At 45.0% G+C, this 22,661-nt stretch overlaps 2 protein-coding genes across 2 annotated transcripts in view; one reads left to right on the top strand and one right to left on the bottom strand.

Moving 5' to 3' along the window:
- Nucleotides 1-291: 291 nt before the first annotated feature.
- Nucleotides 292-1,726, bottom strand: LOC141264670 (protein FAM200C-like). Its single transcript, XM_073676937.1, has 2 exons — nt 794-1,726; nt 292-732 (listed from the first exon to the last, which is right to left on the bottom strand). The coding sequence occupies exons 1-2, from the start codon at nt 1,724-1,726 to the stop codon at nt 292-294; spliced, it is 1,374 nt and encodes a 457-aa protein (XP_073533038.1).
- Nucleotides 1,727-20,064: 18,338 nt separating this feature from the next.
- PHLPP1 (PH domain and leucine rich repeat protein phosphatase 1) overlaps nt 20,065-22,661 on the top strand; it is a 97,803-nt gene continuing 95,206 nt past the window's right edge. Inside the window, exon 1 of the mRNA XM_073678661.1 lies at nt 20,065-21,137. Coding sequence (XP_073534762.1) covers nt 20,240-21,137 — 898 coding nt within the window. The 5' untranslated portion in view covers nt 20,065-20,239. The remainder of the gene's footprint in view (nt 21,138-22,661) is intronic.

The raw sequence follows: 22,661 nt of genomic DNA, 5'->3' as shown, positions 1-22,661 counted from the left end.
ACAAAACAATTATCGACAACAATTGTAAAATCAGTCGGATCATCCATGTTCATTGCTTTGTCTATAACAGTGGTTCTTAACCTTGTTTGAGGTACCGAACCCACCAGTTTCAAATGCACATTCACCGAACCCTTCTTTAGTGATAAATCAAATATAATTTTTTCCCAAATTCAAGACATAGGTATATGTTTTTTTACTGGTACACAAAATGAACCGTGCATGAACATCACCTTGATCAAAGAACAAAACCAACACAGTGCATGAACTCACAATAAATTACATACCTGCAAATCAGTGTGACTTTTGCTGTTGTTGTTGAGAGACCAGTTCAGATATGCGTGGCATCACCTTGGTAAGTGCTACTCTCATGTCATTTTCACAGCAAAGTCTGTTCCTCTTCTTTGTTTTTATGTCCAGCATCCTCGAAAAGGATTGTTCGCAGAGATATGTTGTAACAAATGGTATAAAAAATTCCAGGGCTTTCTTAGCAATAATTGGGTACTTTTCCAACTGTCGACACCAAAACGTTGAGAGTGTTGTTGTTCTGAAGAGTTGCTGTTGAACCTGGCTCTGCTGAATTTCAATGATTTTGTCGAGGTATTCAAAATTGACATTTGCTGTCTCAACAGCAAACGTGAACGGCTGTCTCACCCTTGCTGGATATGACTCTCTTGTAGGGAAATATCCGTCGAGAGATTTTGCAAGCTCATCTAAGTGTGTGGCAATTGTTTGCTTCAGTTCCATGGATACAGAAATGTCTCCCGATTCCAGACACATCTTCGATCTTACTTACACAGTCGTCCAGAAGGGGAAAGTTTGCGAAGTTATTGTTCTCTGTTCGTCGTTTCCATAACGGTAGTTTTTTTTTAAAAGCCTTCAGGTTTTCTTCTGCTTCCATGATGTTGACTCCACCACCCTGCATCTGCTGATTGAGATGATTTAGAGCTGCAAATATATCAGCCATGTACGCTAAAATGAGAATGAACTCAGGATTTTTGAAGCAATCTGCATGACAATGTTGGTGCTTTTGCAAAAACAGGGCTAATTCCACATGCATGGCAAAAACACGATTCAGCACCTGTTCCCGGGATAACCACTGAACATTAGAATGGTACAGGAGTACCTCGCATTCAGAGCCCATTTCTTTACACAGCTCACTGAAGATGCGGTGCCTCAGAGCACTATTTCGCACATAGTTCACACATTCCACTACAGTTTTTAATACTTCTGCCATTTTTAGAGGCAAGGTTTTTGCTGCCAACGCATGCCTGTGCAGAATACAATGCGTAACAATGATGTGTGGTGCATCAGCTTTTACTAGCGCACCAAAATCAGACTTTCTTCCCAGCATGACTGGAGCTCCGTCCGTACAAACTGCAGAAACCATATCCCATGAAAGATTGTTGTCTCTGAGGAAGTCATCCACAAGCTTCTTCACATCGGCTGCCTTAGTTGTTGTTGTAAGAGGCTTACAAAATAAAAACTCTTCTTTTATCATGTTGTCTTTCACATAGCGCACGAAAACAGCAAGCTGGCTTAGATTAGAAACGTCTGTGGTCTCGTCGAGTTGAAGGCTGAATTTTGCCGGACTTGAAATTAGATCTGCGACTACTTGAGCCAAGATGTCTTTACTCATGCACTCTATTCTGTCACTGATGGTGTCATTTGAAAGAGGAATTTGGGATAATTTACCTTCGGCCGCTGTTCTGAGTATCAGAGTCGCCATCTTTAACGCTGCTGGTTTTATGAGTGTTTCACCGATGGTGTGCGGCTTGCCTTGCTTTGCGATCAGGTAAGCAACTTCGTACGATGCGGTGAGGATCGGTTTGTTCACGGGTACAAATCCAAGAGAGCAGGCAGAGTGGCCCTTTCATCGAATCTGGCTCTTTTCACCTTGAATTCAGCAAGCGTTGTGTTCTTGCATTCCCCATCTCAATGCAGCTTCAAGAAGTCCTTCAGTTTTGCCGGTGCGAGACTAGAGTTGCTCAACTTTGCATTGCAAATCATGCAGATAGGACGCTGACTCCCATCACGTTCCGTGATACATGTGAATCCATGTTGTACATATTTGTCCGACCACTTTCTTTTTTTGCTCGACATAGTTAGTATGGATTAAAATATTAAAAAAGAAACCACACAACGTAAGACTACGACAGTCACACGGTGACTACTGAGCACACTAAATTCCCCGCAGCACTGATTGGCCAATTAATGTAACGTGATCATCTGCAGCAAGTGATGGCCAAGCGAGGCGTGTCATCACAAATTTACTTAATGAGTCGGGTGTGTCTTGACCTCCGTGGCGGAGGCTCCGCCGAACCCCTGAGACCGACTCACCGAACCCCTAGGGTTCGATAGAACCCCGGTTAAGAACCACTGGTCTATAACATGTCACCATATGTGAATTTATCATGGCATTAGGAAGCTGTATAGACCATACGTGTAAAGTTCTCATCTATGTACAGCAGTATATTTGTATAGGTGATTCCTAGTTACTCTGCTAAAGAGCACTCAGTCTGAGACTATGGATAACACTGCTGTGGTAGAAATGTGCAACTGTATTGCCTTGAAATAAACCTTGAGTAATTTTGCACTGCAAAACAGCAATATCACTTTCCGTCAGTTGATGGCAGTAAAACTTCAGAGCTAAGGACAGTAAAGTATTACACCCACTTCTACAAGCAGTGTCTTTCATGACTCATTTCATGAACGACGTTCTAGCTCTATCAGCAGCTGCCTACATAGGTATTTTGTATTTTAACCTGCTTGCAAATGTCACACATGTTCAGTGGGTGCACAGTGGCAGGAACATACATTGGCTTGCGAAAGTATTCACCCCCCCCCCCCCCCCCCAATTTTAACATATTTTGTTGCATTACAACCTGTGTTTCAATATTTTTGTAATCCAATTTGTGTGTGATACATCAGCACTATAGAAACAAAACCCAAAAGAAACAGAATGAGCATATACCCTGCTGTAACTAAATAAGTAAAAAGCAAAGTTGCATTTAAATAACATAGGGTACTTAGTAAACTGTTTTTGATTTAAAAAAAAAACATAAAAGCCGTTCAACCAGTGACAGGGTGACCCTATTCGGGGCTTTTCCTACACTAACATTAAAAACCTTACTGTATGTCACAGTTGACGTCTGTGTGAATAAGGGCAGACAAAGAATTGGATCCTGAACTCAGGACACCACAGCCATGGGACACCATATATATATATATATATATATATATATATACATATACAGTACAGACCAAAAGTTTGGACACACCTTCTCATTTTAATTTTTCTGTATTTTCACTTTAATGAGTTCAAGTCTCCAGGTCCAGATGAATTACACCCCAGAGTACTGAAGGAGATCGTAGAAGAAATTTTAGAACCACTCTCCATAATCTTTGAAAATTCTTGGAGAACAGGAGAAGTCCCAGAAGACTGGAGAAGAGCAAATGTTGTTCCTATCTTCAAAAAGGGGAAGAAGGTGGACCCAGGGAACTATAGGCCGGTGAGTCTGACTTCTATACCAGGAAAGATCTTTGAACAAATTATTAAACAACATGTATGTAAGTACATGGATAAGAATGAAGTGATTAACCAGAGTCAGCATGGGTTTGTAACTAACAAGTCATGTCAGACTAACTTAATTTCCTTCTATGACAGAATCACTGACTGGGTGGATCAGGGAAATGCTGTAGATATAGTATATCTTGACTTCAGCAAAGCATTTGACAAAGTATCTCACACCATCCTTATTGAAAAAATGACCAAGTATGCAATGGACCAGGCAACTGTTAGGTGGATTCATAACTGGCTTAGTGATCGGACTCAAAGGGTGGTTGTAAATGGCTTCACATCCAGCTGGATGAATGTCTCAAGTGGGGTACCACAGGGCTCCGTCCTGGGACCTGTATTGTTCAACATCTTTATCAATGATTTAGATGAAGGAATTGAGGGTAAGCTGATTAAATTTGCTGATGACACAAAGCTAGGAGGGATAGCTAATACTAGAGAAGAGAGAGAGAGGATTCAAAAAGACCTAAATAAACTGGAGCAGTGGGCAGCAACCAACAGAATGGTTTTTAACAGGGAAAAATGCAAAGTACTACATCTGGGCAATAAAAATGAAAAAAGCATATACAGAATGGGAGGAATAGAGCTAAGCAACAGTACATGTGAAAAAGACTTAGGTATACTAATAGATCATAGACTGAACATGAGTCAACAGTGTGATGCAGCAGCAAAAAAGGCAAATACAATTCTGGGATGTATTAACAGAAGCATACAGTCTAGATCACGTGAAGTCATTATCGGTCTTTACTCCTCTTTGGTCAGACCTCATCTGGAATACTGTGTACAGTTTTGGGCACCACATTTTAAAAAAGACATAGACAAACTGGAGCAAGTTCAGAGAAGAGCGACCAGAATGGTGACTGGTCTGCAAACCATGTCCTATGAGGAACGGTTGCAGGATTTGGGAATGTTTAGCTTGCAAAAAAGAAGACTGAGAGGAGACTTAATAGCTGTCTACAAATATGTCAAGGGCTGTCACATTGTAGAAGGATCATCTTTATTCTCATTTGCACAAGGAAAGACTAGAAGCAATGGGATGAAACTAAATGGGAGGAGACACAGATTAGATATTAGAAAAAACTTTTTGACAGTTAGGGTGATTAATGAGTGGAACAGGCTGCCACGAGAGGTGGTGAGTTCCCCTTCAATGGACGTCTTCAAACAGAGGCTGGACAGACATCTGTCTGAGATGATCTAGTGAATCCTGCTTTGAGCAGGGGGTTGGACCAGATGACCCAGGAGGTCCCTTCCAACTCTACCATTCTATGATTCTATGATTCTATGATTCTATGACTTTGAAAATTGTACATTCACACTGAAGGCATCAAAACTATGAATTAACACATGTGGAATTATATACTTAACAAAAAGTGTGAAACAACTGAAAATATGTCTTATATTCTAGGTTCTTCAAAGTAGCCACCTTTTGCTTTGATGACTGCTTTGCACACTCTTGGCATTCTCTTGATGAGCTTCAAGAGGTAGTCACCGGAAGTGGTTTTCACTTCACAGGTGTGCCCTGTCAGGTTTAATAAGTGGGATTTCTTGCCTTATAAATGGGGTTGGGACCATCAGTTGTGTTGTGCAAAAGTCAGGTGGATACACAGCTGATAGTCCTACTGAATAGACTGTTAGAATTTGTATTATGGCAAGAAAAAAGCAGCGAAGTAAAGAAAAACGAGTGGCCATCATTACTTTAAGAAATGAAGGTCAGTCAGTCCGAAAATTGGGCAAACTTTGAATGTGTCCCCAAGTGCAGTTGCAAAAACCATCAAGGGCTACAAAGAAACTGGCTCACATGAGGACCACCCCAGGAAAGGAAGACCAAGAGTCACCTTTGCTTCTGAGGATAAGTGTATCCGAGTCACCAGCCTCAGAAATCGCAGGTTAACAGCAGCTCAGATTAGAGACCAGGTCAATGCCACACAGAGTTCTAGTAGCAGACACATCTCTACAACAACTGTTAAGACAGGAAACAAGCAGAAGAGACTTGTTTGGGCTAAAGAACACAAAGAATGGACATTAGGCCAGTGGAAATCTGTGCTTTGGTCTGATGAGTCCAAATTTGAGATCTTTGGTTCCAACCACCGTGTCTTTGTTCGACGCAGAAAAGGTGAACGGATGGACCCTACATGCCTGGTTCCCACCATGAAGCATGGAGGAGGAGGTGTGATGGTGTGGGAGTGGTTTGCTGGTGACACTGTTGTGGATTTATTCAAAAATTAAGGCATACTGAACCAGCATGGCTACCACAGCATCTTGCAGCGGCATGCTATTCCATCCGGTTTGCGTTTAGTTGGACCATCATTTATTTTTCAACAGAACAATGACCCCAAACACACCTCCAGGCTGTGTAAGGGCTATTTGACCAAGAGGGAGAGTGATGGGGTGCTACGCCAGATGACCTGGCCTCCACAGTCACCAGACCTGAACCCAATCGAGATGGTTTGGGGTGAGCTTGACCGCAGAGTGAAGGCAAAAGGGCCAACAAGTGCTAAGCATCTCTGGGAACTCCTTCAAGATTGTTGGAAGACAATTTCCGGTGACTACCTCTTGAAGCTCATCAAGAGAATGCCAAGAGTGTGCAAAGCAGTCATCAAAGCAAAAGGTGGCTACTTTGAAGAACCTAGAATATAAGACATATTTTCAGTTGTTTCACACTTTTTTGTTAAGTATATAATTCCACATGTGTTAATTCATAGTTTTGATGCCTTCAGTGTGAATGTACAATTTTCATAGTCATGAAAATACAGAAAAATCTTTAAATGAGAAGGTGTGTCCAAACCTTTGGTCTGTACTGTATATATATATATATATATATATATATATATATATATATATATATATATATATATATATATATATATACACACATACACACAGGTGCTTCTCACTAAATTAGAATATCATCAAAAAGTTAATTTATTTCAGTTCTTCAATACAAAAAGTGAAACTCATACAGTTATATGAAAAAGTTTGGGCACCCCTATTAATCTTACGCTTAATGTTTTATAAAAATTGGTGTTTTTGCAACAGCTATTTCAGTTTGATATATGTAATAACTGTTGGACACAGTAATGTTTCTGCCTTGAAATGAGGTTTATTGTACTAACAGAAAATGTGTAATCTGCATTCAAACAAAATTTGACAGGTGCATAAGTATGGGCACCTCACCAGAAAAGTGACATTAATATTTAGTAGATCCTCCTTTTGCAAAAATAACAGCCTCTAGTAGCTTCCTGTAGCTTTTAATGAGTTCCTGGATCCTGGATGAAGGTATTTTTGACCATTCCTCTTTACAAAACAATTCCAGTTCAGTTAAGTTTGATGGTCGCCGAGCATGGACAGCCCTCTTCAAATGATCCCACAGATGTTCAATGATATTCAGGTCTGGGGACTGGGATGGCCATTCCAGAACATTGTAATTGTTCCTCTGCATGAATGACTGAGTAGATTTGGAGCGGTGTTTTGGATCATTGTCTTGCTGAAAGATCCATCCCCTGCGTAACTTCAACTTTATCACTGATTCTTGAACATTATTGTCAAGAATCTGCTGATACTGAGTGGAATCCATGCGTCCCTCAACTTTAACAAGATTCCCGGTGCCGGCATTGGCCACACAGCCCCAAAGCATGATGGAACCTCCACCAAATTTTACTGTGGGTAGCAAGTGTTTTTCTTGGAATGCTGTGTTTTTTTGCCGCCATGCATAACGCCTTTTTGTATGACCAAACAACTCAATCTTGCTTTCATCAGTCCACACAACCTTCTTCCAAAAAGAAATTGGCTTCTCCAAATGTGCTTTTGCATACCTCAGCCGACTCTGTTTGTGGCGTGCTTGCAGAAACGGCTTCTTTTGCATCACTCTCCCATACAGCTTCTCCTTGTGCAAAGTGTGTTGTATAGTTGACCGATGCACAGTGACACCATCTGCAGCAAGTTGATGCTGCAGCTCTCTGGAGGTGGTCTGAGGATTGTCCTTGACTGATCTCACCATTCTTCTTCTCTGCCTTTCTGATGTTTTTCTTGGCCTGCCACTTCTGGCCTTAACAAGAACTGTCCCTGTGTTCTTCCATTTCCTTACTATGTTCCTCACAGTGGAAACTGACAGGTTAAATCTCTGAGACAGCTTTTTGTATCCTTCCCCTGAACAACTATGTTGAATAATCTTTGTTTTCAGATCATTTGACAGTTGTTTGAGGAGCCCATGATGCCATTCTTCAGAGGAGATTCAAACAGGAGAACAACTTGCAAGTGGCCACTTTAAGTAGCTTTTCTCATGATTGCATACACCTGGCTATGAAGTTCAAAGCTCAATGAGGTTACAAAACCCAAAAAAGTGCTTTAGTAAGTCAGTAAAAAGTAGGTAGGAGTATTTAAAACAAGAAAATGATAAGGGTGCCCATACTTATGCACCTGTCAAATTTTGTTTGAATGCAGATTGCACATTTTCTGTTAGTACAATAAACCTCATTTCAAGGCAGAAACATTACTGTGTCCAACAGTTATTACATATATCAAACTGAAATAGCTGTTGCAAAAACACCAATTTTTATAAAACATTAAGCTTAAGATTAATAGGCGTGCCCAAACTTTTTCATATAACTGTATGTTATATAGCATCATTACAACCAGAGTGATCTATTTCAAGTGTTTATTTCTGTTAATGTTGATGATTATGGCTTACAGCCAATGAAAACACAAAAGTCATTGTCTCAGTAAATTAAAATAATTAACAAAAAACACCTGCAAAGGCTTCCGATGCGTTTAAAAAGGTCCTTTAGTCTGTTTCAGTAGGCTCCACAATCATGGGGAAGACTGCTGACTTGACAGATGTCCAGAAGGCGATCATTGACACACTCCACAAGGTCCCAGAGTTCCAATTTTCATTTGGAAATCAAATTCCCAGAGTCTGTAGGAAGAGTGGAGAGGCACACAATCCAAGCTGCTTGAGGTCTATTGTGAAGTTTCCACAATCAGTGATGGTTTGGGGAGCCATGTCATCTGCTGGTGTAGGTCTACTGTGTTTTATCAAAACCAAAGTCAGCGCAGCCGTCTACCAGGAAATTTTAGAGCACTTCATGCCTCCCTCTGCCGTCAAGCTTTCTGGAGATGGAAATTTCATTTTCCAGCAGGACTTGGCACCTGTCCACACTGCCAAAAGTACCAATACCTGGTTTAAAAACAACTGTATCACTGTGCTTGATTGGAAGCAAACTCGCCTGACCTTAACCCCATAGAGAATCTATGGGGTATTGTCAAGAGGAAGACGAGAGACACCAGACACAACAATGCAGACGAGCTGCAGGCTGCTATCAAAGCAACCTGGGCTTCCATAACACCTCAGCAGTGCCACAGGCTGATCGCCTCCATGCCATGCCGCATTGATGCAGTAATTGATGCAAAAGGAGCCCGACCAAGTATTGAGTGCATTTACTGAACATACATTTTAGTAGGCCAACATTTCGGATTTTAAAAAACATTTTTCAAGCTGTTATAAAGTATTCTAATTTACTGAGATAATGACTTTTGTATTGAAGAACTGAAATAAATTAACTTTTTGATGATACTCTAATTTAGTGAGATGCACCTGTATATATATATTTACTTAACATGGGGTACTTAGTAAACTGTTTTTGTCGCTGGTGGGACAGCGTTTGTGCTTTTTTTTAAATGAAAAAAAGTACCCAATGTTATTTCAATGCAACTTTGGTTTTTGCTTATTTAGTTACAGCAGGGTATATGCTCCTGTTGTTTCTTTTAGCTTTTGTTTGTTTAATGGCCAGTGTGAACATGAATTTATATGTAGCATGTATACCAACTTATCTCCAGCTCACTTTGTGGTTTTACTTTGGATTTTTTTATTAGCACTAAATAGTCTAAGTTGGTGAAGTGAAGTGAGAAAAATAAAGGCATACATTAAATTTATGGGCTCAAATTACTAAAAATTGGCATGTGCATATGTATTTACCCCTTTTTCTATGAAGCCTCTAAAAATTTCTGGTGCAAGCAATTACTTTCATAAGTCACATGCTCAGTGAAAGGCAGTCCACCTGTGTGCAATCTAAGTGTCACATGGTCTGTCAGTATATACGCACCTTTTCTAAAAGGCCACAGAGGCTGGAACATCAATAAGCAAGAGGCACCACTAACCAAACAACACCATGAAGACCAAGGAGATATCCAAACAAGTCAGGGACAAAGTTGTTGAGAAGTACAAGTCAGGGTTCGGTTACAAAAAAATATCCCAATATCTGATGGTCCCCCAGAGCACCATCAAATAAATTATCGTCAAATGGAAAGAACATGGTACCACAACAAACCTGCCAAGAGAGGGCCGCCCACCAAAACTCTCAGCTTGGGCAAAGAGGGCATTAATCAGAGAGGCAGCACACATACCAAAGGTAACCCTGAAGGAGCTGCAGAGTTCCCAAGCAGAGACTGGAGAATTTGTCCATACGACCACAATAAGCCGTACACTCCATAGAGGTGGCCTTTATGGAAGAGAGGGCAGAAAAAAAGCCTTTACTTACACACAAAAATAGTAAGGCTCGTTTTGAGTTTGCCAAAAGACATGTGGGAGACTCCCCAAATGTTATGTTTGGAGGAAGATACTGTGGTCAGACGAGACCAAAATTAAACATTTTGGCCACCAAGGTAAATGCTATGTCTGGTGCCAAACCAACACAGTGATCACCCCAAAAACACCATACCCACAGTGAAACATGGTGGTGGCAGCATCATGCTGTTGGGATGTTTTTCGGCAGCAGGGACAGGGAAAATTGTCCAAGTCAGGGGTAAAATGGATGGTGTGAAATAAAGGGATATTCTTGAGCACAACCTGTTTCAATTTGTCATTGATTAGAGTTTGGGAAGGAGGTTCACCTTCCAACAAGACAATGACTGCTTACTGCTAAAGCAACACCCGAGTGGTTTAAGGGGAAAAGTGTAAAAGTTTCAGAGTGGCCTAGTCAAAGTCCAGACCTTAATCTAATTGAGACTCTGTAGTCAGACTTGAAGATTTCTGTTCACCAGAGGAAATCATCTAATTGAAGGAGCTGGAACAGTTTTCCTTGAGGGATTGGCAAAAATTCCAGTGTCAAGATGTGAAGCTCAGAGTATTATCTGTTACGCCCAACAGTGGCACATGTGCATTTGTAGACCCACTGTACCATAGGGCCGGGCCTGCCTAGGGAGGGGCGAAGCTAAGGGGCTACCTGGTATTCACTGGAGCCCCTGATGGTGAAGATAGACTGAGCTGTAGGTAGCCGCCAGGTATCACTCCTAGGCAGAACCCGGTACTCCAGCTGCTGACGCAGGGGTCAGGCTAGCTGACACTGATTAGTGCCACGTTCAAACACAATGGTCTAGGATATTGGATCACTTACTGGCTGCACACGGACCAGGGGATAATGTCCAGGCACTGACCGTACCGGGACCACGGGACTTTGGGGACAGGGCTGGCCGCACCAGGACCAAGGGAAAATGTTCAGGTACTGGCCTCACTGGGATCAGTGGACTTCAAGGACCAGGGATTCGGGTTCAGGATCTGGCCACTCCGGGACCAGGGGACCTCACAACTGCACTGGTAGAACACTACACTACCTAATGACTAAACTCGTTGCTTGGCGACTCCCTAAGGGGGAGGGAGTCTTTTATACCAGATGCCTCCTGGCTATTGGCTGGGAGCTATCATGCAGATGCATCATTATACTAAATGCCTCTCAGCTACAAGCTGAGGGCATTTACTATATGCGAGCACTGTCCCTTTAAGAACAAGGCGCGCGTGCACACACACACTAGGCGCGCTGCTGAGAACTGCATCGTGTACTAGAACAGAGGGCAGGAAGCACGCCATGGAACGCGCCGCGGAGCCGGGGCAGTGAGTAAGCCGGCATCCCTGCATGGAGGGAGAAGGGGACACCATGCAGGGGCGCCGGCCATAGCGCTACATTATCCAAAGCGACTTGCAGTTGTAATTGCCACAAAAGGAGGCTCCACAAAGTACTGACTTTAAGAGGGTGAATAGTTATGCACACTGAAATTTTCAGTTATTTTGTCCTATTTGTTGTTTGCTGCACAATAAAAAGAAAACCAAATGTTCACAGCTAAAGGCATGTTCTTTACATGAACTGATGCAAACCCACATGAAACCTGTGAAATTCCAGGTTGTGAGGTAGCAAAACACAAAAAATGCCAAGGGGATGAATACTTTCACAAACTACTGTAGCTGGTCAAACCAATACTTCATAAATTTCTTTTTAAATTCAGATGTTTCTGATAAAAAGATGTATGTGTATGCTAATCCCATGTTAGTACCTACAGAGGTTTGCCAATGTATTCACCCCCTTTGGCATTTTTTGAAATGCATATTTTAGGTCCCATTCAGAAATAGCATTCTAGCTGTCTGTTGTAAAGTCGCATACAAGAATGTCATAATGCTGCAGACAAGACTTATTCTTCCCTAATAGTATAGAATTTAAAAGAAAATTAGACGTCTTATATATTCGCTCTGAATAGTACAAGGATCTTATGTTGAGGAAAAAAATTGCCCTTATTGTTTGCTAATACAAAGCAAGCCAGCATTTAATTAAAATGTGACCATCGTGAGGCCTTGTTCCAGATTAAGTGCATGCTTCATTAATAAATGCATATAAAGCATGTCTACAAAGGATGGGTCTTCAATGTTTGAGAAAACCCACCGATCAGCAGAATAAAAGGGTCCAGAAGCCCCTTCATTGTCCACACAGGCGCAGAGAGGTAGGTCTGACCCCACATAATAAATAATAATAGCTTCATATGAGGATAGGTCATCACTGTTTTACTTCTGGAAATTCCTTTACAGTTCTTATGTTATAGTAAGCTAGAATATGAGATTTTCATGTATGTCCATGCCACGTGGATTTGTTGTGGATATTTAGATAATCCACTCCAGAAATCTGCAGACGATACTCCAATTTCTGCCAAGTGGATCCACAAGCAAATTCATTCCTTAGCATGGAGTCAGCAGCAATCACGAACATGCTTTGGAACTTTCATTCATGGATATTATCGTGCCTGCCCCTTTACTTTCGAGAAGACAACTGTTATTAACGGTGTCTGATAGTGGCTTATCCTCCTCTCTTTATGTCGATAAATGCTTGGAAGCAGGGGCGTACCCTCCACAGCGGGAGATGACGCAGCCCAGTGCCCCTTCCACCCAGCTTCTGGATTTCAATGATATCTGCACCCTCAGAGTACAGATACAGCTATGTTCACACTAGGCGTTTTTTCAGCATTTTTTTTCTGCAGCAAAACCTGATCTCTTGGCAGTAAAGTTTCTGTCTCCAATAAGCAGGTAGTGCTTGGTATTTGCTTGTTTTTTTGCTGCATTTTTTTCACTGTTCATTTGTCTCTTTATGCATGCTGATATAGTTAAGTGACAAAAAAAAATTACTTATTCAACTTCATCAGGTTTTGACACAAAAAACGCAGCAAAACCCGATAACTGCGTTTTTTCAGCGTTTTTGTCACTGCCCATTACTTTGAATGGTTGAAACGCTGAAAAACCGCTGAAAGAAGTGACATGCTCTCTTGTGCAAAAAAACATGCAAAGCACAAAATACTAATGACACAAAAACCAATGTATGCATGAGATTTCTGGAATCTCATAGACTTTGCTGGTACTGTAAAACGCAGCGGAAAATTTGCATAAAAAAACACAGCAAAAAACGCTGAAAAAAACACCTAGTAGGAACATAGCTTTAAAGTAAATGGTGAGAGCTGATGGCTTCCTCCTCCGCATTTCAGCCTGAGCGTCTGAGGCTCAATGCAGCAGGCGCAATGATGTCACAGAGCCTTAGTTCACACACTGCACAGAACAGAGCAGCACATCGGGGGAACAAGGCTAGGTGAGTAGTTGTTTTTTTAATTATTTAGTCAGTCAGTACTTGTGAGGGCCTAACATTGTGTACATTGTGTACAGGGAGGCAGCAGGGCCATTATACTTTGTATGTGTGGGCTGTGGGCCATTATACTTTGTATTAAGGGCTACGGGGCCATCATACTTTGTATAGGTTTGCTGTGCTGTGGGACCATCATACTGTTATAGGGGGTGTGTGGGATCATTATACTGTGTGTGAGGGGGTCTGTGAGAGCATCATACTATCTGGAGGGGGGATGTAGGAGACATCATACTGTGGGGGAGCCTGTGGTGAGGGCATACAGCGTGGAGGTTGACTGGGGAAATGATAATGTAATGAGGCTCACTATGGGGATGTTATATTGTGTGGGGAAACTGGAGGGACATAATCTGTATTGGAGCTTTTTACTTTGCTGGGATCACTCTGGGGTCAGCATACTGTGCTTGTGGTGGAAAATGGTGTGGGGAGAATTTACTGTGCATCATACTCTATGGCAGGGGTCTCAAACACGCGACCCGCGGGCCGCATGCGGCCCCTGAGGCTGCTTTATGCGGCCCGCAGGCACAGACCCCTTGACGATCCCGACCTGGTGCAGGAGGAGCCGCCGACAGCAGCGCTGAATTGCCACACAGAGACTGTTTCCCAGCACTGCATTTCCAATGCCAGCCGCTGGCCAATCAGAGGCCAGCAGCTAATATCTGCGTGTCGGCGCAGCGAGTATGACGTCATTGCCATATGCAGATGTCAGCTGCTGGCCTCTGATTGGCCGGCGGCTGACATTGAAAATGCAGTGCTGGGAGACAGTCTCTGTGCGGCAATGCAGCGCTGCTGTCGGCGGCTCCTCCTGGACCAGGTCGGGATCGTCAAGGGGTCGGACTCTGTGGTGCCTGCGGGCCACATCTGCAGGAAGGCCGCCGAGGGAACGGAGGACAGGTGAGAATCATCTTTTTTTTTTTCTATTTTATGTGTGTGAAGAACAGCACAGGGGGCACATAGCCACAAGAGGGGACCTGGATGGGGCACATAGCCACAAGAGGGGACCTGGATGGGGCACATAGCCACAGGATGGGGACCTGGATGGGGCACAGAGCCTCAAGATGTGGACCTGGATGGGGCACATAGCCTCAAGATGTGGACCTGGATGGGGCACAGAGCCTCAAGATGTGGACCTGGATGGGGCACATAGCCTCAAGATGTGGACCTGGATGGGGCACATAGCCTCAAGATGGGGACCTGGATGGGGCACATAGCCACAAGATGGGGACCTGGATGGGGCACATAGCCACAAGATGGGGACCTGGATGGGGCACATAGCCACAAGATGGGGACCTGGATGGGGCACAGAGCCACAAGATGGGGACCTGGATGGGGCAAAGAGCCACAAGATGGGGACCAGAGCCACAACATGGGGACCTGGATGGGGCACATAGCCACAAGATGGGGACCTGGATGGGGCACATAGCCACAAGATGGGGACCTGGATGGGGCACATAGCCACAAGATGGGGACCTGGATGGGGAACATTGCCACAGGATGGGGACCTGGATGGGGCACATAGCCCCAAGATGGGGACCTGGATGAGGCACATTAGTACAAGATGGGCGCCAGGATGGGGAACGTTGCCACAGGATGGGGACCTGGATGGGGCACATAGCCACAGGATGGGGACCTGGATGGGGCACATTAGTACAAGATGGGGACTTGGATGGGGAACATTACTACAAGATGTTTTCCATTATTACTATATGATGCTAATTGTAAGACAATATTACTGTATGTGGCCAATTGGGGGAAATAAAATTGTAAAAAAAATAAAAAATAAAATAAAGCATGAAAAAATATTGGGCACTAAAAATGCTGTTTTATATGTAAACTAAAGTAAACACAAAAAAGTGCACGTTTATTATCGCCACATCCATAACGACCCAAGCCATAAAAAAATAAACACGGCAAAAATGTTCAAAGGGTGTATACAAAAAAAATGGTATCACTAAAAATGTCACATTGAACAAAGAATGCGGCCCCCCAAATTCAAATTTTTTCCATGTGCGGCCCATATACCCAGCCGAGTTTGAGACCCCTGCTCTATGGGGACCATGAAAGGATAGAGGTACTGGGTAAAAACAGTGAGAGACTTAAACTGAGGCATAAATACTCTGTACATGATGCAATACATGTCTCTCTCGATGTTTATAAAATTTGGAAAGTTTCCCTTTTGTTACTGTTCCCATACGCCGAGACCCCGCCCACTCGGCCCAATATTTTTTTTGTTTTTTTAAAGGTAGGAAAGGGGCTCAATCTGGAGTTTTGCTATGGAGCCCACTGATTTTTCATGATCAAATAATGCACGTGTATAGGAGAAAAAGATAGCAGTTGAACAAGGAATTGACTAATAACTATTTATTGTGTATGGTCTGATTTTGGCTTAAATATAGTAATAGAGTTAAAGAGATATTCCAGTCTAGATACTGTATACAGTATCACCTATCTGATGCTGAAAATCGGTGGAGGCTCAGCAGTCAGATCAAAACTGGTCTATGGATTATCATCTATCCAGCTGAGAGGTGATAATATTTGTAAAAAAAGAATATCCGTTTAAGCAGAGTAAAGAGCAAGGAATTTAGCCTGCAGACGCTTTGGAAGCTCTTCAGCTCCAGAGAACAATTCCCTTATATAATATTACTGTTATGTAATTTTAGATTTTATGTTACTTATATGATCAGAGTCAAGCAAGAGAGGTTCCAGTAATAACCCTGCAATTGATGGGAAAGCTTTTCATAAACAGCGCCTGTGATCTGCTGCTGGTACCTGCAGAAGAACGACCAGGAATCTGACTATTCAACTTTTTTCACCTACTGCTAGCAAAAAGGGATGACTAGTTACAAAATTAGTTTAGCATTTCCTATCAGGAGTTTTTCAGCTTTAAAAAAATCTTGTGACAATATTTTATGTTTATTGCCTAAAATAGCATATATAAATCTTTAACTTATAAATCCCCAGCCACTCCAGCACTGTCCTGTGGTCCATGCCAGGTTGCTATTTACATTGCTGCTACAAGGAGGTGCCACTCTGACATGTTAGCTATATAGCCAGTCACTGGTTATAGCAGTCTATATGTCCTTGGGTATGTTGGTCTTTGAAATATAAATTCATCGACACCTTTATATATTCTATCTGTTGCTGCATTTCCGAGTAATTTGTGTTTTTATCTATATGCAAATGAGGTGTTAAAGGAACCTGACAGTTGATACATGCTGCCCAATCAAATGGCAGCAAGCATCACACACTGGCTGTATGATTTTAGTCAGGTATATTTATCTCTGAAAAACTGTGGCGTTTCAGAGAAAACAGACTAGTTGGACAGGCAGGTCCCTGGCGGTTTCTCCCGGCCCACTGCTCTGTGTATATAGTGAGAGCCCTGTCACTCTAGGGCAGCAGACAGGGAGAAGCTGCCAGAGACCCACCTGTCCAGCTAATCTCCTGTGCAGCTCGGTCCCCTGTTAAACTGTTTTTCTCTGAAACACCGCAGTTTTTCAGAGTTAAAGAGGTTGTCATTCACAGACTGGAGGCAGCCGGAGGGGCCGGGGAATCACAGAAAGAGAAGTCAGTCCGGCCCCTGTGCACCGAAATCTAATTAACAGAAAACTTCAAATACTAATTACACAAGAACCACAAAGCAGATTTCTTCACCAAAGATATCAATGTAATCAGTATTAGGCTGTGTGCCCACGATACGTTTTTTAAGCGTTTCCACAGCGGCAATTCCGCTGCAGAAACGCTTAAAAAACGCATGGTAGAAGGCCAGCCATGCTCCCCAATGATAATCCGCCTGTGCTGTGCACATGCTGCGGAAATTTCCGCTGCGGATTATCATTGTGGAAAAAAACGCAGCACTACCAATTATTTTGCAGAAGCGCTGCGTTTTTGCCGCCATTGACTAGCATTGGAACACATGGAATCCGCATCACTGGATCTGTAGATGCGCATTCCAATGTGCGGATGGTACCTGGGCCTGGAGAAGAGGAGACTCTCATCCGGACCCGGGTACCATAGAACCTGTAAAAAAAAGAATAAAATAAAAAATAAATATTATACTTACCTTCTGATGGCCCCCGGTGTGCTTGTCTTGGCTTGCCGGCAGATCGCGGTGGAATCAAGAACCAGTGCTGACGTCATTTAGTCATGTGACGGGTCACGAAACCGCTGACGTCGGCAGGTCCTTCAGTGTACCACGTGCTGCCGGCAATCCGAGACGCATCGAATAAAGACGACGGGGGCCATCAGAAGGTATGATATTTATTTTTTATTTTTTACCATTCTTTCGGTCACACTATATAAATCCATGCCATTTGCATGGATTTATATAGTGTGACCAAGTTGTCAAGCACTTTCCAAGTGATGCTGAAATCGCTTGGAAAGCGCTTGTCAACCTGCATGCGGAAATGCATGTGAAGAACGCTTCACTTCCGCTTGTCCCTGGCAGGAAAAACGCATGTACAATCCGCAGGTACAATCCGCATGCGTTTTTTTCTGCCAGGGAGATGCAGAAACGCTCAGGAAAAAATCCTGAGCATTTCTGCATCGTGTGCACATAGCCTTTCAGCGCCATTACAGCCATGTCTTTACATTGCATTACACAATTGAGCTGACAGGTTCTCTTTAAGTGCTCTGGGTGTGACACAGAACTGCTTCCAGAGCTTGTTTCCCTGCCCAGCACCAGCCTCTTCGGGAGGCAAAGGTTCCTTAAGTGTTCTGTCATGTCCAGAGCACTGAATGCTCCATTTGCATATGAATTAAAATGCTTATTACTTGCAAATGCAGCAACAGATAGAAGATATTAAGGCGTTAATGGATTTATATTTCAAAGACCTGCATGCTCATATATGTGGTTTCGGGGGAGGGAAAGGTTGATCTTACTGTCAGATTCCCATTAATTATCCCATTAATTCCTGACAACAGATTTTATTTCCTAAACACTGATTGTAGTGTAGACGGCAGGCTAATTCATATAGTGCATTGTGGGCAGCAGTCCAGATCCATCACTCGATGGGCACTCCTTGATATAGGTCCCACTATTGACCTGTTTGAGACTCACTGGAAGAGTAGTCCAACTCTTTGGTGGATCTGACAAGGTTGTAGACATTACAAACCCACCACCAGTTGTGTGATGGCAGTTTTGGATTTCTCTCAATGTTCATGTTTTATTGATAGATGTTGTGTGGAAATCTGTCTGCTAAATTATTGAGGAATAAGATTTGTGTTGCCCTGATCCAATCTGGAGCTTTGCGGCAGCCGGACCTGGGCAGCCTTCACTTCTATGTCCGGCATCTTCAGTCATGGCGTTGCAGGGCCTAGTACATGCCTAAGGCACCCAGGATGCCATCCGCAGAAGTGAAGACTGCCCTGTCTGGCTACCTTGGAGGACTGGAGCTTGGACCAAGGTGACGTTAATCTTTTTGCTGAACTGTATAAATTATACAATGTGGTCCTGTGGCGCCCATGTCTGTTTACCCAGGAGCTCAGCAACCGCATGGAATCAAAGAAAAACAACCTCACAGCAGAGGATCTGAACCCTCACCATGCTGGTCTGACCAAAACCCTGTATGTGAATGGTATGGAAGCTTCTGAAACTGTTTGCAAAACTCCAGTAAAAGGTACAAACTGCTTATTACCCTGTCTCAAGCTGATTATTCTCTGCTGCACCATTCCTGCTCCAACTCCCCTGGGAGCCAGCCCTGGTTGGGAAGGGTTAATCATCTGGCACTGCTCATCATCACCTAACTCCCAGGGACCCCCATCAGTGCCAGGCCATACCAGGCCAAACATCCCAACTGGCGTCACAAACCTTTTTATTACTTTATTAACCCCCACAATTGACAAGGACTGTCGCGTGTCCCCGGTCGGACCAGACCAGCAATCGGACCGCCGTTCACCAGTACAGTGGCCCGGCCGGGGAGGCACAGTCCACCATTATCTGGCCTACTGCACCTTAAGCTTCAGTATATGGACAACCAGGAGCCACCACATTTTACCATAGGTTGCAATTACATCAGATTGCCAGGATTGGTCATTTTTTTACTTTGACAATGGCTGACAATCGTCATCTTCACGTCTATGGCCACATATACTGATGCCACATTGTCAAATACAGTAGCATAAATTCCTTGAAGCCATTATTATGAAATAGTTATAGCCAGGGATGCCCACTACCAGAAAGCACTTAAAGGGGAGGACTACTAGGACCACATTACATAGGGTAAGGTGTAGTGAGCACAATTGTGACCCTCTCCTGGTGACAGACACCCATTACTCCCCTCCCCATTGAATGGTTTCATCAGTCAGACTGGATAACACAAGACATGGACTAGTGCATTATCACTTAAGAGGTGTGGCCGCCCAGAGTAGCTCGCAGCTAGGAGCCACACTGAGGAGACTCGCTGAGCCCACACCCTTGACATTCCCGGCGGGCTATGACACACGGACTACAAGTCCCGAGCTGCACCGCGCGGCCTGTGACGCAGCCGCCGTCAGAGTGACAGGCTCTCCTGGCTGGGTGCTGGCTCAGTGACAGGCTGCTGCTTAATATGCATGAAGCTGGCAGGCAGGTCACACCCCTCGGTGTATGGAGTGGCGGGGCTGGCGATCTCCAGCAATTACTGACGGAGCGCTCGATCATCAACATCACCTCCATGATGGCGCACTGTGGAGCCGGCTCTGCCTAGACGTGGCCCCGTGGGATGCGCGGGATTGAGGCTTAGATCCAATGCTCGCTCTGGAAGGTTCCTCCTCACAGTCCATGGAGCAGCCAGCAGCGGCGGCAGATGGGGAGAAGCAGCGGCCGGGAATGGAGGGAGGCGCGACACTCGTGCTGCCCCCGGCCGGGAACTGCCACAGCTCCTCCGCCAACTCCGCGCTGCTGCTGAGGAGGAGACGGCGGCTCAAGAGGAACCTGTCCGCGAACCCCCTGGGCACTGCCGCCCCCGCGCCCTCCACCCTGGGGCCCGGCACCCGCAGCCTGGACAGGAAGACCCTGCTGAAGTACCGCCAGTGGGTGCAGCTGCAGCCGCAGGAGCGCGAGTGGGTGCGCGGGGAGCTGCGGAGGGGCTGCCTGCAGATCTACGAGAGGCGCACGTCCCCCGGCCTCCGGCCGCTGCTCTGCACCCTGGACACCACCGCCGGCGAGGTGGCGACACGGCTGCTGCGGCCAGGAGGAGGCTCGTCCGGGGTGCTGAGGGTGCTGGGCCAGGCCCCTGATGCGGGCGCCAGCGACGAGCGGCCGGAGGTCTTCTCCGGCTCCGGGACCTGGGTGGGCCGCCCAGACTGCTGGGACCCCGAGGAGGTGAATGGAGTCCACCCGGAGGACGCGGTGTGCCAGGGCCTGGAGCTCTTCCACTGCGGAGCCGCCTCGTCCTCCTCGTCCTCGGTAGAAGAGCTGAGCGCGGAGCCGCCGCCGCCCGCAGTCACCGTCCGGCCGCTCAGCCATGTGCACGGCTCCCTGTACGTGCAGCTGCACGGGGACAGCGGCCGCAGGCTGGAGCCGCACGAGAAGCCGCTGCTGCTGCAGAACGATTACCTCTTCCAGCTGGGCTTCCGAGACCTGTGCCGGGTGCAGGAGGAGGGCATGGAGCCCGAGATCGGCTGCCTCATCCGCTTCTATGCAGGTACTGACTGACAGGGGTGATTAGGGCCGGTAGCCGTGCGGCCGTCAGTCTGGGGCCACGCGGCCGCCGGTAGCCTTGCTGGCATCTGACGACATGGCACCTGGATGTGAGCTGGGGTTGCCAGTCATGTGTTGGCATTCCATAGCCTAGAAAAGGGTCCAGTGCCTGGGATTACATGGGCATCATTTCCATCATACAAGCGTGAGAATAGCTGCAGACACCAGACAGACCCCACTATGGTTATTGGGGTCTGCCATGTGACTGCTGTTAAAGCTCCTAAGAAAACTGTATTTCGTAAGCTGGAGATGGCATTGCCAGGAGTCGCAGTCTGGAGAAGGGGATGGGCACCATTCAGTGACTGGCATGTTCTGGCATTTAGAGGTGGGCACTACTCCAGTGCCTGGCGTGTAAACACGTAGTGGTGTGTGGGTGTAACCAGGGCTGTGGAGTCGGTATAAAATGGACTGAATCCTAAAATATATAACAAATTGGGTACAGTAATTCAATGTAGTTTATGGGGAATATTTTTTCATCAGAATTTGGGAAAGTTATGAAATGTCCTATAAATGTCTGTCCCATTCCTGATCTAAGGGTCTAGACTTTTAGCTGAGATGAATCTGTGCTACAGTAAATTTATCACTTAAACATGAGCCATGTATGAGGGAGTCGGAGGTTTGGCTTACCGACTCCACAGCCCCTGGGTGTAACGTTGCATGGCTGCTAATGAGTGGCACTGACATGATCAGAGCACAATACTAGTTGGGCTGCTTTCACCCTGGCACTATTGGGATCCAGTGTCCATTGGTGGTGGTACATGTGAATGGCGCCCACACTGGTGCGGCAGATGGCTATACAAGAGTTGTGCCCATGTGGCCTCGGATTGCCGCCTGTGGTGCGGTATTAATCATTAATGTGATACAAATATTTGGATGAGGCTTGGCCTTGTGTTATCTGCTGGTCACCTTCAGTACCTGGGTATTGGGGGGAGGATGGCAGGAGAACTGAGGGTAAACCAGGGCCAGCGCACCCAGGAACATACCGCCTGCAGTGGCTTCATTCCTATGGCTCCGCCAGTGCTCAAGCTGTCTCCCTAATTCCACTCCGTCCACCCCCGGTTGGGGCACATGTGGGCACACAGCAGCACCTGATAGGATCTGCTCCTCAGATAAGTGGCAGACAGTGCTTGCCTGAGCAGCAGAGGAATGCAGGCGGCTGGATAAAGCATCTCTTATGGGGACACCCTGTCTAAGGTACACGATTTACAAAATGGTTGTCTGACATAGAAAACTCACTTTATAAACTACCACTATAGGGTGTTCTGAATAAAAGGGAGATTCGGGACAGACTCCTATTAACAACAGCGGAGAGCTGCTATGACAGCACATGTAAATGGGCATGGTGTAATGCTTCACTCCCCCCTACGGTGGCTCTGGGAAACTTACCGCAAAATGCAAATTCAGCTACTTAAACATTTTATATAGGGGACTTAGCTCTATAAAAGTCCTATCAGTAATGTACACTTAA

This window comes from Phyllobates terribilis, unplaced genomic scaffold, assembly GCF_046119375.1.
Source record: "Phyllobates terribilis strain yellow unplaced genomic scaffold, ASM4611937v1 Scaffold_4__5_contigs__length_816908805, whole genome shotgun sequence".
Taxonomy (NCBI): Eukaryota; Metazoa; Chordata; class Amphibia; order Anura; family Dendrobatidae; genus Phyllobates; species Phyllobates terribilis.
Note: the sequence above shows the minus strand (reverse complement) of the source record. Positions and strands in the feature narration are given on the sequence as shown.

Excerpts from the sequence above, each read along its gene's own strand:
- LOC141264670 (XM_073676937.1), bottom strand. The coding sequence starts at position 1,726 with ATGGCGACTCTGATACTCAGAACAGCGGCCGAAGGTAAATTATCCCAA. Across the intron at positions 733-793 it reads TTCCCCTTCTGGACGACTGT|CAAACAATTGCCACACACTT; the intron begins GTAAGTAAGATC and ends ATGGAACTGAAG.